This window comes from Acanthochromis polyacanthus, chromosome 12 (assembly GCF_021347895.1).
Source record: "Acanthochromis polyacanthus isolate Apoly-LR-REF ecotype Palm Island chromosome 12, KAUST_Apoly_ChrSc, whole genome shotgun sequence".
NCBI classification, from domain to species: Eukaryota; Metazoa; Chordata; class Actinopteri; family Pomacentridae; genus Acanthochromis; species Acanthochromis polyacanthus.
The window spans coordinates 23,396,018-23,413,993 of NC_067124.1; the positions used below are offsets into that span (position 1 = coordinate 23,396,018).

The 17,976-nt window shown below is 38.0% G+C and overlaps 1 protein-coding gene across 1 annotated transcript; it reads left to right on the forward strand.

Moving 5' to 3' along the window:
* Positions 1-2,611: 2,611 nt before the first annotated feature.
* Positions 2,612-15,977, forward strand: rhbg (Rh family B glycoprotein). The gene is made up of 10 exons (XM_022206424.2): positions 2,612-3,001; positions 8,397-8,583; positions 9,520-9,670; positions 9,891-10,038; positions 10,375-10,541; positions 11,889-12,026; positions 12,783-12,916; positions 13,340-13,458; positions 13,804-13,877; positions 15,072-15,977. The coding sequence occupies exons 1-10, from the start codon at positions 2,824-2,826 to the stop codon at positions 15,147-15,149; spliced, it is 1,374 nt and encodes a 457-aa protein (XP_022062116.1). The 5' UTR covers positions 2,612-2,823; the 3' UTR covers positions 15,150-15,977.
* Positions 15,978-17,976: the final 1,999 nt, after the last annotated feature.

Consider the following 17,976-nt stretch of genomic DNA (forward strand, 5'->3'; position numbering starts at 1 on the left):
GCTTGTATAGTAGTAATTGACTTTATAGTATCTAATCACAGCCCTCTCCTAAACCTTTGTGTTTTCTTCTCAAAGTCGCCCTCACGCTCGCATTCTCTTTCTATGTGAACTGTAGAGTAAATGGTCTGTGTTGTTGTGGTTTCAGTTTATGATAACAGATGAAGCACGTTTGGTGCCACTTTCCAGCATTACTAATCAACAAAACTATGTTCTAAATTCTATTTGAAAGAAATGGGCACCAAAACTTTTTGGTTAGATTCAGAGAAAATCGTGCTTTGGGATAAAATTGACCCTTTCATAACGTTAACTATATGTTAGAAATGTGATTAGGCTTTGAAAAATATCATGGTTTAGGTTACAAAACACTGTTTTACAACATATTTGAAGCTTCTCACAAGTTTTCTGAGTTACCAGGACAATGAATCCTGCCCCATATTATGGGGTAGCTGAAAAGGAGTGACATTTGGCAAGCAGTATGATAAATGACAAAGATATCTTGATAGATGTATCCCAGAATCTGGGAAACGCAAAATGTAATTTAGAATGCAGTTTAGTGGACTAAAAGGTGTAGAAAGCTGGCTGAGCCCAAAATGACATCAGCTCAGCGTGGTAACTTCAGCCATCACTATCCTGAAAGTGCCTCATTCCTCAGAACTCCTGGCTAATCCAAAAATGTGGAGTGAGGGCCGAGCTGAGGTGAACCATGCAGACATCTCTGGGACTGTTCTGTAACAGTACCCTCCTGTCACTCAAAGCAGCCACAGTCATCATACAATTCAAATGGGTACATTAAATAAAAATTCATCGCCTGTGCAGTTGTCATGAACAGGAAAGTTAGTCACAGAGACCAAAAATGTTCTTTTTTCTGTACCAGGCTAGAGTAAACCTTACATTTTAACATGGAGTCTGTGGACAATGACTTATTTTTAGAGCCAACCTCTAGTGACCACTCAGAACTTTACTTCATTGGCTGGGTTCATTTTTCCACTACAGATTTTTCTTTATAGGATCATTGTTTTTGGGAGATAGGGGATCTTATTTCTAAATCACAAAGAACTTATGTAGAGTTTTTGTTCATTTTCCAAGACTGCTAAGAAATGGCTGTAGTTGCCTTTACGCATAAAGAACAAGAAAAGCACTCAGAGCGTGCAGTACTCTGCCAAAGTTGCACAGTCTTTGTATTTCTCACGGATGTAATCTTTAATAAAAAATTACTTTGCGCTATGCCCAGGTGTTGTGCATGCGTACATTATATACAGATAGCGAATCGTGTGACCTAAATATGTAGCGGGCGGTGGGAATTGATGAGATTCAGAAATACTCCCACAATTTAATCAGTTGCTTTGTGTCATTTCTGACTGATAAGTCCTGGTGGATTTGTAGTAGGAATGAAATCATGTGATCGTCAGCAGGCAGCTGATGTAGTGTTCACTTGTTGTCATAGTTACAGTGACGTCATGTCACTATTATGCAATGAATCCTTAACAAATCCGTGGATCCAGACTATAAGCTACATCACTGCCAAAATCTAATGAGGTGCTCCTTGTGTCATTTCTGACCTTCCCTGAAATTTTCATCCAAATCCGTTTTTGAGTAATGTTGTGCACAGACAAATACACGTACGCCAATCGTCACATAACTCCACCTCGTTCCTTGATGCAATAATTACGTACTTACTGTGAATCACAAGATATTTCCCAAAAGTAGACATACAATACACCATCAGTTTGACACCAGAAAAATAAACATTCTTCTGAACTACTAAAATGTGATGATCAGCAGTGGGTTGTTCTAACAATAACCATCTTTCTGTATACAAAAAAGGAGTTTTTTTATCTTAAAACACAACTCACAACACAGCTTGAACAGATCTTTGGAAAATGTCATTCAGAATCACAGCAACATTTGTAATTCTGGAAATGCCTGAAATTTCAGGGACGGTAACCTTCCTCAAAAGTATGTTTGACTTTTTTTTGTCACTTCAAGATGAATTGTAATAACTGTGGTGATCCCCTGACTTTTCCTGAGTCCACTTCCTGTGTTTTATTGCAGTCTCATAGAGCCACCATGGCTGTATGTTTATTAAAATACAATCTAGTACTTGTGTATTTAGATACCTGACAGAATTTCCCATAATAACCAGAGAGTCATGAGTTAAAAATTCCTGGCTTGACAGAATGAGGTTACTGTAAGAACAGTAGAGACAACAAAGTCAACATTTTATGCAGCAACGATCACAACCAAAATTTTTGCAAAGCCAAGGTTAGAAAAGGACATCTGGGTATAAGAATTGAACAAATTATAATGTGGGACCTGTACTATTTAACATCTGATGGAAAGCTAAGTTGTTATGTAGGAACTATATATATATATATATATATATATATATATATATATATATATATATATATATATATATATATATATATAAAGAATGACTACTGGAAGGAATACACTTTTTGCCCCATACTTTTATCATTGCAGTGTTCAAAAAAAATTGAATCCAAACTTGTGAGGAACTTCAGACCACCTTAAAAAGTACAGTAGGAGGAGGCAGGGCTAGTGGTGACCCTGCCTTACTAGGCCCGGTAGGTGTGACCCAGCAGAACAAAAACACACATGTAAGACCTTCTCCTGTGTTGTCTGTGAGCTTCTTCTTCCACCCTCACACATACACACCAACCTCCTGTCTCTGCACTGAGGACACCCCTGTGTGTGTGAGAGAGACAGAGTGGGTCCAACTATTTGTCCTGGATCTTTAATCCCTTTCATCAAGAACAAGCCTCACTGAGCCTCCACTCCTCATCTCACCGGGACGAAAACATGACCGACTCAACAACCAACATGCGGCTGAAGCTGCCCATCACCTGCTTCATACTCGAGATCATCCTCATCATCCTCTTCGGCGTGCTGGTGCAGTACGACCATGAGACAGACGCAAGGGAGTGGCATAAACAGAATCACTCTGACTATGAGAATGACTTCTACTACCGCTACCCAAGTGAGTGTCCTGTGAATGTCTGGAGGTTTAAGTCCGCAGATTCCAGTCAGGGTCAGGGGTCAAGATGCTTTTATTCTTTGAATTTAAGTCACAGCATCTAGATAAAGAATCTTGTAAGACTCCAGACATAAGTTTGGATGTTGCTTAACATCTTGACTTTAAAAATATAATCATGCATATTTTGAAATGGTTAAGACTTTGAATTTACCTCAGTGCAGCCAATTTATCAATTTGTGTTGTATTTTAGAATCAGTTTCATCTTCACTGGAGGATGCAAATCAGTAACTACAACTCCCATCATGCCATTTACTTTAAGAACATGCAATGCATATCAAAATTGAGAATAGAGGAACAAAATGCAGCAAATGTGTGAAAAAAAAAAATCTGTTGAAAATCCAGAATTTTGAGTTCAAACTCAAACGTGGACACTTTTTTAGGTGACACTGGTCCTTCACTAAATATGGTCTGTTTTAGAGTCATTAGTTCTTCAAAAAATATCCACTAACAGCCAAAATACTTCCAATAAAGACAGTATCGACACAGGACTTAAGATATAATGTTCAAATTCTTTAGCTGCAAGCTGAATGTCATGTTTAAGTAAGTTATGATTGAAGAACAAACTTTGAGTTGTTTAACTAAAAAGCTTGAATTTATGACTCTCCAGCTCACCGCAATAGAGAAAACATAACAAATATTGCAACATTGGAAAGCAATTTTGTTGTTTTTATTGCCTGTTGCTGTTGGGTTGGGGTGTGGCCTTGCCAAAATGTGCAAGAACTGGAGACAGTGTTTGTCTCACTAATCATACTGACCATAACTCACTAACACTGAAATCTTACCCTCTCTTGCATGCTCCTTCAGTGAGTTTAGCACTCTTGTAAGTATTCAGTGCCTTGCATGCAGCCTGTTCTTTTGTCAGCACATCAACACCATCATTTTGTCTCAGAAGTCCTGTGTTCTGTGTAAAAGACAAGAAACTGCTGAGTTGCATCACAAGCGGCTCTCTTGCCCCTAATTGGACGAGTCTATTCTTTGTGTGTGGACATTTCATGGAGCTGTCTTCCAGTCCGCTGCTGTCCCATAGAATCTGATCCATGAGTCTTTCTCATCACTAATTTCCTGATTTATATGAATTGATGGTGTAGAAAGACACATTCATTCTTTTTTTCTGCTACCATGCTCATTACTGCATTCATACAACATTTTCATTCACAATTGGTGTAAACAAAACTTAAAGTTGTTTAAGGACAAGCTTATGGTCAGTTTGACCAATTCCTATTTCCTATTCCCGAATTACTTTCTTTTAATAAGCAGGTTTTGTATGGTATAGGACTCAAACTACACTTTCGTTTGTTTTTCCCCAAATCAAATAGAGACTTAAAGTTTCATTCTTTGAATCACTAAACTACTTGTCTGACGATACAGCTCCACCTTAACTAACCTGACTGAGGGCTGGTGGGCGCGTCCTAACAAGTTAGTTACTGTCAGTGCTTTACCTACAGGCGTCTCTCTTTCTCAGGTGTGTGGTGTCCTGGGGCAAAGCTAAGAATGATGGGAACTTACAGAGTTGATTGACCTTTTCTTAACACTGTTTAAATCTTGAACTTTAGTGTTTCTCCTGCCTTCTTCCTGTCAGTCACTGAACTTTTCACCTTCAAGTAACTAAGCTGAGCTGAGACTGAGCTTACATGCAGGGTTTTGCATGTACACATTTAAACACCAGCAGCTTAAATGTTTTCTACTGAAGCCATAAATGCCTCAGAAACTGCATCAAAACTTCACAAAAACTAACTGTTAATAGCAAACCCTGATTAATTATTTAAATGCACTGAAATCTACCATAATGCATCAAAAATGTGATATGATCATGATCTGTAATTGCAAAAATATTGAGAAAAGTAACAGTATTGGTTGTTTATGAGGCCTAAAATGTAGAAAACTCATCAAAACATATTGGCAACATGCCAAAATGAAGACCTGCATTTAGACTTGTAACCTGAATATGCCCCCTGTGAACTGTTGCAGAAACTCATCTGACCAGAAAGCAGTTTGTTTTACATTAGAAATATTTACTGCACAAGGCACATCAAAATGCATAATCAGTCCTCCATAAGTCACCTGCAAGGATAGTAATGTCAGTTTGGTCCAAGAGAAGTGATCTCCTGAATTCCCCTCTGGCACCACCAGCAGGTTGCATTTGGTGGAGATGTTCATGCTCCCCTCAGGAAAATCACTTTACTCACCCCCATGTATCAGTATCACCAGGTCAAAGATTGCATTTGTTCTTTACTTTGATACCTACAAACTATTCACATCTGCAAACAGATAGGAATAGAATTTAGCTGTATCTTGTGTTGATTCCTAATCAGCAACTGTTAGCATGCTAACACAGTAAACTAAGGGCATGATTACAACAGTATGTTGGCATTGTTCCAGCATGTTGGCATGCTAATGTCATGTCAGCATTCAGCAAAAGCAAAGCAGAGTCTCTAAGACCCTTAGCCTGGTTGCAGACTCACTCTTGTTTTATTTTCTGCACTTGGTTGAATTTCCTTGTGAGAATCAAAAACATTCATCTTAACCAACATGTCCTTTAATCTTAAAGACAAAATAGATTTTCCGCTCTCCAAATCTGACACACAGGACGTGACCGGCAATTACTTCTATCAGAGTCCATCAATTTACTAGCTCAACTATCCACCCCAGCCATCTTTCCAAGATTTTATGAGACCAATAACATCACAAAACTCCTACCTTAACTTCTAGCAAAAAGCAAATCTTTCTTTCACAGCCACACGATGAAAAGCAGACAGTAGGTGGTTCGAAAGCTTTTAAAACCACTGAAGGTGACAGACTGAGATTAAGAAAACAAGGGCAGAGAGTAAAGGCTCATTAGATTTAATGGTGTCCGATAATATTTAACCCAACACTTTTGTCGTCAAGAGAGCTGAACCAGGAATTGACCTTCATGTGTCAGGGAAGTTTTCACAACCTAAATTCTCCATCCTTATTGCATGCCTGAAAAAACTGTGCAATTAACAGGCAAGTTCACACTTTACCGGGCATGTACATGTTTTTTTCCTCCCACTTTTTGACGGTATCAGAAGGCTGTGTAAGATCCACCAACAGTGGATTTACAATGTATGTATTGTCTGTTCTGTGTGTTCCTGTGAGATAATGATGGTATGTCTACTGAAAATACGCCTCGCAAGTCTCCCTCTTGCACAACAGAGGTGAACAAAGCAGTGATGAAAGAGGCTGTCCTGTGACTGTCTGAGAGGTCGAGGTTAGATCTCATTCCCTACAGCAGAAAAAATCATTCCTTTTAAATTGCTCACAAATAAGAAACAGCTGTTCCTGGCTGAGTGGAAACATATTTGTTAATGTGTATTGAATTAGACACTAAAAAAGCAACAATGTGGCATTGGGGTGAGATGATGGTTTAAAACACATAATATGCAAATATAAAAAAAATCAATGTAGGTCATTTTAGAGGCAGTTAAAATTCTGTGTTACATCTTCATCTAAGCCAGATTCGATTTCTTTTATCTGCTAGGTTTTGTTGCAGTGATGGTTTAATTTGTTCTTACAGTTTCTTGTTTACCCATTAGGAATTAAATAACTCTTTTATATTGTCTAATTAACGTAGTATTATAAAATTTAAAGGGAATGGTAGTTCAAAATATTATCACAGAAATCTGATGACAGTTAGACTGAATCTACCCCACAGAGCCTGTTATTGCTTTTATTGTATGATGTCCTCCTGGGCCACTGGGAAACGCGTGTATCTGGGCCAAAATGCCAATGGGGACGCTGGCAACACCTCCGCCTGGCCATGCCAATTAACTGTCACCATGGCGACAGCAGCCAGGGCACAGTGCAATATTGTGTTTGGCAGTTTGGGACAAATAATGAGAGTTAGAAAGCAGTGCTCTCAGACTGTGTAAACCAAGAGGAAGCGTCAGGGTGCAAGTTCAGAGAGTTAAGATCCAGAATGGAACCAGTTTCTGCTACATATGTGAAATGGGCTTTCTATACAGTGAACCAAATATATTAAAAACTTTATATTTTTAACTATTTCAGCAATGCTTTTCTAAGTGTGAATATCTTAATTGAAGACCGCTTGAGTCTCACTGTACAGGACTGAGACACAACAGAACCTGATGTCCCAGTTTACCAAAGCTTATGTAACGGCTCATTCAAAGAGAGCCTGATTTTAATGACAAAGCCCTCAAGTGACACAGTTGTGGGCAGTGAGTGGGTGCTTTTGTTGATGGAGGCTCTTGAGATGAGCATTTGAGGCTGATCTAAATTACTGACATCCTCCCTAAGTGCTGTCAGCACATACTGTACTACCACTAGAGGTTTAACTGACAAGGAAGTAAAGTAAATAGTACATTTTAATGTAATCTGTAAGCATTTATTTGTCAAACTATTTTGTCATTAAACTGGTTGTCTAAGTTTAGGTTCAGATGAAAACAGAGGATGCAGTTAAATAATGACGTGATTAGGCTTACCACATCCTGCTTGGGAACAAAAGGTGTGATTGTCTAATAAAGATAAATAAAATGAAAAAAGAACAAAATCCTCAATTAGTCATACTAATCAATACAGAGCAAGAGGAAAACTTACAGAAGTAGCACTACTACCTGAATAACATTTAAGATTTGCTGTTATTATTCTGAATGAATTATATTTAATATACTGACACAATAAATTCATACATTTTTGCTTCTAATTACTAATTACCCCCCCCCCCCCCGTTAATGAATTTTGTAATCTGACACAGTTTGCACATTTTTGCAAGCTTGAATTACTTGAATTACTTGAAACACAATATAGAATTTCTATTAGTCTCTACATTTTTTTTTTTACATTTTTATTTATTTTCTTAATCTGAGGTGTAATCAGCCAGTATTATGTGGCACATTTATTACATTTCTGATGACCTACATTTGTATATGCAAATTTTAAAGCAGCGATATTGCTGAAACATTCAGGTCCAACACCCAAAGAGAGTTTAGTGTCATCTGCATAGCAAAGAAACTTCATACTGAACACACAATTGATTGATTTTTTTTTTAACCTACAAATTAATGGATCCAGATGTGACTCTTGTGGAACTGGAATTGAGCATTCAAAGTGTGAATCCACAAGGATGTATTCACAAAAGTTGCTTTTTTTTCAGCACGAGTAAAACCAGTTCAGTCACACCTAAAGACCTCAAACCGTTTTCTCCCTTCAGCCGAGTCAAAGTAATTTATAACTTCTGAGTTTTTATCCTGTGATTAGGATTAGGAATTAGGAAATTAGACTGAAAACAACTAATATCTAGTTTTGGTCTTCCAGTCTCATGAGATCCTTAGGTTTAAGTTGTGTTTTCTACAACGTGCAGGTTTCCAGGACGTACATGTGATGATCTTCATCGGTTTCGGCTTCCTCATGACCTTCCTGCAGCGCTACGGCTTCAGCAGTGTGGGATTCAACTTCCTCATCGCAGCCTTCGCTTTGCAGTGGGCCACACTCATGCAGGGTTTCTTTCATGGCATGCATGGAGGCAAGATCCACATCGGGGTGGAGAGGTATCTGATAAACACAAACAGACATGAACCATAAACAGACATGATGAGTTGACGCATTTTGCATATTCGGTGTATCAGCATCAGCTGTCCTGTGCACATCCTGAAGCACATACATAAACAAGCTTCTTTCTTTCATTATTACCCTTAACTTTTGCCACACAATGACAGCAGCTCAATGTGCAATATATGACAGACAAATACTAAAACAAAACATTGCTTCTTCCAATTTCCAGAATAGGTGTAGTCCTTGAATGGATTTCACAAGGTTTAGAAGAGTTAATGTCTTTTTTTTTTTTTTTTTTTTTAGTATATCAATCAGCAGAGCTATTGTTTTAGAGTTCTTTCTTGCAAGGAATACGGGACAAAGTGCTGTACAGAAACCACGAGAGCTGTTCATTCATGTAAATTAGTTTTAGAATTGTATTGAAGTGTTTATTGCTCAGTAATTCAAGGCCTGTTTGAATGTCTTTAAGTTGCTTATCTTGTCTATAAAAGGGGCCTTAATTAATTTTTAGCCACTCTGGGAAATGGAACAAGTTATAATCACAGCAGTGACACCCTTCAAGCCACCTAATATATGCAGAACCAGGATTCACTCACCTTAAATATCAGTTTACCTTCAGTTCCTAAGAAAACATCTTAAGCTGCCAAATAGAACACTGCTAACCAGTAAACAAGTAGAACACTTTGTTCACCAGTTATCAAATGTTTTTGCTCAAAAAGATGCTGAAAAATTCTGTCGATGCTGTGGGTTCAACAATTGCTGACTAAAATTCTACTGAACAGTTCACTCTGCAATATGATATATACAAAAATACATAACAAACAGGATATATCTCTCAGGATATTTGCATTAACAAAGATGCTTTATGTTTTTTACATACTGTCCGTGCCCTGTGCAGTTTACTAACATCTCCTCCTGAACTCGTCTTTCAGTATGATCAACGCTGATTTCTGCACCGGCTCTGTGCTGATCTCATTTGGAGCTGTTTTGGGTAAAACCAGCCCAGTTCAGCTGCTGATCATGGCAATGTTCGAGGTCACGCTCTTCGCGGTCAATGAGTTCATCCTGCTGTCCCTTCTGGGAGTGAGTTCCTGTATAAACATATTATGTATTCATTCTAAAAGTGATAATTACATGAACATCTCTTTGGGACTTGGGTTGTAAAGCTATTAAGCATTTAACAGTAGAAGATTTTGGTCTAAAATTCTTTTTTCTTTACCGGTCTTTTCAACTATATTCATCGACTCTGCTCCTGCACTTAATGGGGCTTTTCAAACCAAGTTGTGAATTAACTTTCTTCCAGACCAAGGATGCTGGAGGCTCCATGACAATCCACACGTTCGGAGCCTATTTTGGCCTGATGGTGACCCGAATCTTATACCGGCCCAACCTGGACAAGAGCAAACACAGGAACAGCTCAGTCTACCACTCTGACCTGTTTGCTATGATCGGTAAGTACCACGCATAGCTGGAACTTTCTTTACAACATTACATTACTTAAACTGATGTGTTTCTAATATTAGTGCAAAAGCGTTCTCACTTAAAGGAGTAACTATACCCAGGGTAAAAATCCTCTCTTGCACAGTTAAGTGCTAACTACAAGCTCTGTCAGCACCATAAAATATACATTCTCATCCTTTGATTTCATTCCTAGTATAAAATCCTTCAGAAGTGGCAGCTAAACATGAGCATTTATAGTGCTGGGGGAAATTTTGCGATGCTCTCAGTATTTACTTAAACTATCTTTAGGAATAACTCACTAAAATGTTGCTTTTACTTCCACATAGGTACCATCTACCTGTGGATGTTCTGGCCCAGCTTCAACTCTGCAATCACGGCTCACGGAGACGACCAGCACCGCACAGCCTTGAACACCTACTACTCCCTGGCAGCCTGCACTCTGTCCACTTACGGCATGTCCGCCCTCACAGCTCACGATGGCAAGCTGGACATGGTGAGAACACAGGGTTGTTACTCCTGAACTAAAGTACGACTTCTGAAATCACATTAAGAAAACGTAATCAGCTTTAAGAATCATACCGTTACTATAGTAAAGGTGAAGATGTTGAAGTCAAGACAAAAGACTGAAAGAACCAGAAAGGTTTTTCATAACATCTTGATTCATTAGCAGCAGGGTGGATCTCAACTTATCAGGCTTCAAAACACATGACAGAGTTACTCAAGAGCTGATGAATAAATCACCTGCAGGTTCACATCCCTGAAAAAATGTAAACTGTGGTTCAGTCACATGGACACTCACTGTCAAACTCATCTGTCAACAGCAAATGAACTTGAAATCTAGAAGTGACGCTCCTGCACTGATACTAATCAAAAGCTGGGAGGGAAATACATTCAGAACAGTAACTTCACAGAGGGTGTGTAGATGCCACATAGTGTAAGGCACTGATAGTAACAACAAGACAATCACCTGAAGGGATCAGCTTGTCTCTACGTTCCACCTGTTTGCTGCCACACAGTGAGAAAGAAGCTGCAATATGTTACAAATCAGAGAGTCTCATCTGTTGCGTACATGCATTTTTCAAGTCACTCCTTCAGCAGCAGTGCACACCCATTTCCTTACACTACACTTAGTCACCAAAGACAGGAAAGTGCAACTTTGTAATTTTGCAGTTGGCCAATCTTTTCACGAAAACAAGGCACAATGGGACCTATTTTTTACTATCACACATGTTAAATCAATGGAGACAAAAATATGTCTTTGTCTTCGATAAGAGAGAATAAGATTTATTATTATGAAGTTGGTCTTTAATTTGGCTGTATGCACAGTAACCGTATCTGCTATTTTTCATGTGACTAATATTTAAATTGGCAAATGATTCGTGTGTTTATGCAGCGTTTGCTTAAAGCCTCAAGTGTTTTTCTTTGAGTTTGTTTCTAACTGTTGGTGTTTTGTAGCTTTTGAACTGCTCAGTGGCTAATTTGAATCAGCTGGCTGAGTCAGCAATTGGCAGGGTTTCTTTAGAAAAGCTGTGGTAATGAGCTCCACTCCCTTAACATACCTGTGAAATCTGTTTGCACACAGGTAGTCACATATAACTCTTTCCCAAGAAAAATAGAAATGTTCTCACTAGTACAAGTAGAAGATCAACAATAACTCTTTGTTTTCAGACTGACAGAGACGGGGTAGGAATGTTGGCTCAGAGATTGCAAACAGTCATACACTGTAGAGTAGAGCCACAGTGCAGCACAGTGCCATAAGAGCAGGATTAACATGTATTTAAAGATGTAGTATTAGGAATCCTACTGTATTCTCAAAAGATGCCTGTTGTCTCCATTTTAGGTCCACATTCAAAATGCTGCCCTGGCTGGTGGAGTCGCAGCAGGAACAGCTGGTGAAATGATGCTGACGCCTTTCGGCTCCATGATTGTTGGTTTCTTGGCAGGAATCATCTCTGTTCTGGGCTACAAGTACCTCTCAGTAAGCATGGTTCAGCAAAAGATATAAAAGGCAGAGCTGGTATAGGGGGAAAAATGGCCAAAGCATGGCGAAAGCAAAAATACACTCTCAGCTAATCTGTAAAAATATGTCGACATCTGTGAGTGTTTTTACGTTTGTAACAAATTGCAAATATTAGAATAGAATATAGAACTGATATGCTGTATTGATCCCCAAGGGGAAATTCTGCTTTTAAGGTAGCAAGCAGAAAGAGTAAAGTAATTGATACCAAAAATATAAAATATATGAATATAAAAGAAAAGTACAGTGAAATACAAAATGCACAATAAAGTGTAAAATATACTATGAAAAAATACTAAGTTTATAAATGTGCCATAAAATATCAAATACTAATAAAATATACAGTGAATGAGGAAATTAAAGTCCTGTAAACAGCAGTGCAACAAGCAGTTACAAAGCAGAGACTGCTGAGAGCTCTCTGCCCAGGAGAGGTCGAGAAGAAAAACAGATTTATTGCGGTGGGTAGGAATGATTTCCTGTAAATAAATGGTGAAACTTGATTTCACCTGGAGAATACAATCAAATGCGTGTTGTATGGGATTTGATTTCCACTGACAATATTACTGTTCATTGACCTGCAAAGGACTGTGGATAAAAGTTTTCATTAGATGGCACTGGTATAAGAGAAAAACATGCGTTTGATATGCCTTTGTTGTCAGCATTCACCCTCCAGTTTCACTTTCTGCCACATAATTCGTCCCCTCTTCCTTGCTTCAGCCCATCCTGGAGGAGAAGCTGAAGATCCAAGACACCTGCGGGGTTCACAACCTGCACGGCATGCCTGGCATCCTGGGTGCTATTGTGGGAGCAGTCACTGCTACTGTGGCAACCACAGATGTTTATGGCAACGGGTAAACAGTTCATTTGTGCTTTCATTTGATGCAACATTTTCCCAAGTCAAATCCACATTCACGCACTTTGTAAACTACACGTCTTAAAAAAGGATTTGCCAGTAGGTATCATATGTAGAAGAAAGCAGGAAACTTCAACAAGCTGTAACTTAGGGTAAAATTACAGAGGTGTTTGTCCTGAATTTCCACATTTTTCTTTTGTAAGCAGTTTGAATGAGATGATATCTGTAGTTCAAAAACAACAAGCAAGTGCCTGCAAAAGACAGTAAATGTGTGGTTTTCTCCAGCATAGCGCGCTGCATCATTGTTGCTTTGCTGTAATATTTATAATCTCACCAACTGTGAGAACTTGTGAAGTCAAATTACAACTGATACTGCTATTAAATGCAAGCTGAGCCGACTGTGTCCCTCTGTCTATTTCAGCATGGAAGACGTGTTCCCTATGATCGCAGGAGGAAAAACCGCATCTTTCCAAGGTGGTATTCAGGGCATTTCCCTTGCTGTCACTCTGGGCATCGCCCTGCTGGGAGGCCTTATTGTTGGTAAGCATTACGTCTTTCTCAAATAAATCACAACTCTCTTCCACAAGCAAGAGTTGGTTTTCATTGATTTGGTGACTCCTAGGCTTAAAAAGTCGAACTTAAAAAGGTATGTTTTCTTAAGAAGGTTTGACAGGTATTTAAGCAGCATCTTACCTGATGTCTTGTCAGATGAGGCAGGTCAACACATTGAAATATCGTCCTTTTAATGCTGCAACAACTCAAACTTTTTTCTTTTCCATTAAAACACTAACTGACAAGTGCATTCTTTAATACAAGTAATATTGGCCTAATTTCCCATGTGACATTTGTTTGCTCATTACAAATAATCTCTCGTGTCATGTTTAGGTTTCATTTTGAAGCTGCCCATCTTTGGCCAGCCTCCTGACACCATCTGCTTTGAGGACAGCATCTACTGGGAGGTGGGTTGGATTAGTTTTCAGCAAAGATCCTGTGCTTCTTATGACTAGTATCAAATGACATGATATGAGTTTCAAGAGGTTATTATATCATAATGGATCCTTACAATGAAATGCTGTACTCTAAGTTTTTGATAACAGTTTACTTTATAGCGCTATATGTCTCTAATGTTTTCTCAGTAATTTCCTCATAGGGTTCCATGTGAGGCTCAAAATTTGAGAAAATTTTCAGAAGAAAGAGCAGAAAGATGAATCTATCTCTGCATCAGTTTTTCTTGGTGTAAAAAGTGTCCAGCATTTAATTTTACAGCCACAAGATGGTGATATTACCGCAACAATCAGGCGTCAGTGACTGTGATGTTGCTGATCTGTGTCAGATTAAACAGTGCTGCTGTTTGACCACCTGGTGGCGCAAATCTACCATCCCACAGTGTGCTCAACCAGGTGGTTTACAGGAACAGGATCCCTCCTGGATGATGTCAGGCCTTTTCACTAAAAGGGCTGACGTCATTTCGATTTCCCACCAGTTGGTTGTATATCATGTCTTATGCTCATCATTCATTCGTTTCTTTTATATTTATGCATACGAGTGTTTGAATGTGCATTCTCTAGACTGTTTTCTGTTGAAATAAATGCGGATAGTTTCCTCTCTTTCAGGATATATCACATAGTTTTACTCATCATATAAAGACACTCAATAATGCTAGAATAAAGTTGTCCTTTAAATCTGTTTTCAATCCGTAGAGTGTGACAATCAGTTTAAGAGATAAGAGATAAATGAAGATGTGAGTCTAAGCACACAGAGCAAATATTTTCATATCCTTTAAAATTATTTCATTTGAATTCATTTCTACAATTTGACCTTTGTATATCTGATGCATTCTCTGTTGTCTTCTTGCATAAATGTAGTAGATAATTAAATTTTCTATCTTTAACTCCAGTATCATCTATATTCATTTTAATTTTTTAAAGAAATCAGAAGGAGAAACAAAAGAGCGACCTGGAGTATGTTGACATTTAGAGACATGGCACGACAACAAAATTAGTGACATAAAACCAAAAATTAGGTGCTAAGTTGCACCTTGAAAAATGATAATTACACTGAGTTTAGTCTGGAAAATGAGAGGATATTTGGGACCAGATGAGGTTATTAAAGTCTAGAAACTCACTTATCTCACCCTCTCTTTTCTGTGTCAGGTGCCCGGAGAGGAGGCGAGTCATGAGGACCAGATGACCGCTGTGAGGACGGAGGAGACCGAGAAGCTCAACAGTTAGACGCACACACTGTGAGGTTTTAACATCCTAGCACTTGACACCCTGTAGTTTTTTTAAAAAAAACAAAAAAAAATGAACCTTCATTGTGCTCATGTCAACTGCCAAACTGTGTGTTATAAATGTAAAAATTAGAAAGTTGACCTTTTTTTTTTTTTTTAAACTCTCAAAATTTAAAATAAAAATCTCTTAATGCTCATGGACAGCTTCAACCACTAGAGGCTGATCTGGAGCTACATTACTCTGTGCTGCAGGCCTGTGAAAAGGCTGCATTGGGAAATGATGTGTCTGTTTGTTGAAACATGTTTTCTAACTGTCTCCTAAACCAAGCCAAGACAAGGACACAGAACTTCATGTAAACAGCCATTTTAAACCAAAGACGAAGCTCTGAAGACAGAATATCTTCATTTAATAAACAAAAAGGCCCGAGTGGGAAACAGATTTTAAAATATAGGTTACATTTTATAGTAAAGACATTTTGTTTATTCTATTTTCTTTATTTCAAATAAAGAATTTCATGCAAAAACAATGCAGAGGCATATGCATTTTCTCCTCGTAGTTTAGGGATTTGGGGGTTTTCTGCAATTTTATATTTCATATTAAACTGTATATGATTAGTTAGAAGAGAAATGCTACTGTTGTATTAGATATGTACCTTTATGTATTTTTGTGTTGGATTTCAGTAACACCCAACAGTTTTTTCTTGATTGGCCTAAGTTGAATTGGGAATAAATGGTAGCTGCATTAAATGTTTGAAACTGTGTTATATAAAATTATTTTGAAACACAACATCAGATTATTTTTTGACAAAGTAAACTGTTCTAAAGTTGACTGTGTCTCATTTATTATTTATTACATTTATTAAATGTATGCTTGCATTCTAATCAAGGGTGAATCAAAAGTGGAATGCAGTGATCACCATAATTCACAAATCACCACCAAAATTACATACATACAGAAGTCTGGCACTATTTAAACTATTACAAGATTCTGTAATTTTATAAAATGTGGGATGGAGGCGAGTGGCTGTGCAATCAAGTCTCTGCTTGTTATGATGAAGGCCAGTCATCATTAGTCCTATTTTCCTGAAGGCTTAATGACTGTGTAGCAATCATGGCAGAAGGGGTTAATGCTTCCAAATCCAGATGGGGTTTGTCTCTCACTGAGTAATTTACACAGTTTTACTTTTGAGGATGAAACAGTCGAAGAAAGCGGGTGTCCTTGTAAGATATGGTCTCCTCAGGGCCTGTGTATGAGAGGTGATTAATGCCACTAGGGAGGAGAGGGGAAGAAGCAATATCAAAAACAACCCACTTGTGCTTTCTTTGTATATTTTGGCGGATGCTAAGACTTAACAGGACGCATTCTGAGCATATGATGCAGCAATGTTAAGAAACATAAAAAAACTAGGCATACTGAAATAATGTATTCCTTTTACTGCCTGAAAAATTGTAACTTATTCTAAGTGATCAGAAAAAAAATTTTGTCCAGTGAGGATTATCCACAAATCTGCTTATGCTATATCATATAAAAATGTCCCAATTTGACTTTCAAAATAGTTTCAGCATCATCAAAGCATTTTCTTCTGTACAAAATGTATTAATCATAAGTTTCCATGGTTTACTGAACTAATGCAGTGTCTTTTCATGATGAAGATACACGAGTAAAAACAACATTGCACTTGATGTCACATAAAGAATCATGGACGCCACAAAGACATTCATCAAAAATCATGGAAGCAAAAATATCATGAAAAAAGACAAACATGAAACATATCCAAAAGATGTCTTTAATTTACACTATACAGCAGGATGGTACACTCACCTTTATCCATCTCAATGTGTTAAATCCCTACAAGCAAGTGCCTTAAAAATACAGTCTGTGTATGTGATAAAATTTTGAATGCTTTTTTTATATATATAAAAATGCACAATGTTGTGGACATCAAGTGACTGGTTTCATTTAGGACAATGGACGACTTGTTGTTTTAGTGAAGCAGAAGTTCAGTGAAATTCCATGACTCTTTAAATCTTCATTCACAGCTACCACTTAGAAGACAGAAATCAAGCCGCAAAGATCCTGCTAAGAGTTACACTTTTATTCAAATTAAGATCAATACCAGCTCTCCACAACTCTTAGGAATCACTGAATGTATGAAAATGTCACACATATTAATAATTGCGACCACCTCCTCAACCTAAACCGCCATGTGGGTAATTTGTCCACAAGACGAGTGATGAGCCACAGAAAGAATAAAAAATTGCGCTTGGATAGTTAACTGTCCTGATGTGACAGTGCTACAGTAAATGTTTGGGGACAAACTACTTATTAGGTTTAGGGATGCATGGAAGTTGATTGTTGGTTAAACAAATACGTCATTAAAGTGGGAGTGTTTTGTTGCTACGGACGAGGTTTTGGACCTTTAATAGTAAAAATAAATAAATAAAAGAAACCAAAAAAGCACTGACTATATCAAACAGGGAACAATCAGTGGTCACCCATGGTAAAGTTCAGTGTTTTGTCAGCCCATCCATCCACCCTGACCTCCACTATAACAATGTCACCTAAATTCATCCTTTGCTTCTGTCACCACTGCTGCCTCCAGTACTGAACGTGAACTCCACCTTTTGTATTATGTCTGCCAGGTGGCACCATATAGAAATATATATTATTTGGGAGCGTTTGAAACGAATGAAACAACTGATACTGCCTCACATGACCTCTGGAAGTTATAAAATAAAAAGTAGCTATGGGTTGGTCCTCAGTTTTAGAGAACCTTTTTACTGGGTGGACAGTGTCATTAATCCTGCATTTAAATGCATCATTTTTT

Excerpts from the sequence above, each read along its gene's own strand:
- rhbg (XM_022206424.2), top strand. The coding sequence starts at position 2,824 with ATGACCGACTCAACAACCAACATGCGGCTGAAGCTGCCCATCACCTGC. Across the intron at positions 3,002-8,396 it reads CTTCTACTACCGCTACCCAA|GTTTCCAGGACGTACATGTG; the intron begins GTGAGTGTCCTG and ends TACAACGTGCAG. Across the intron at positions 10,039-10,374 it reads TGACCTGTTTGCTATGATCG|GTACCATCTACCTGTGGATG; the intron begins GTAAGTACCACG and ends ACTTCCACATAG.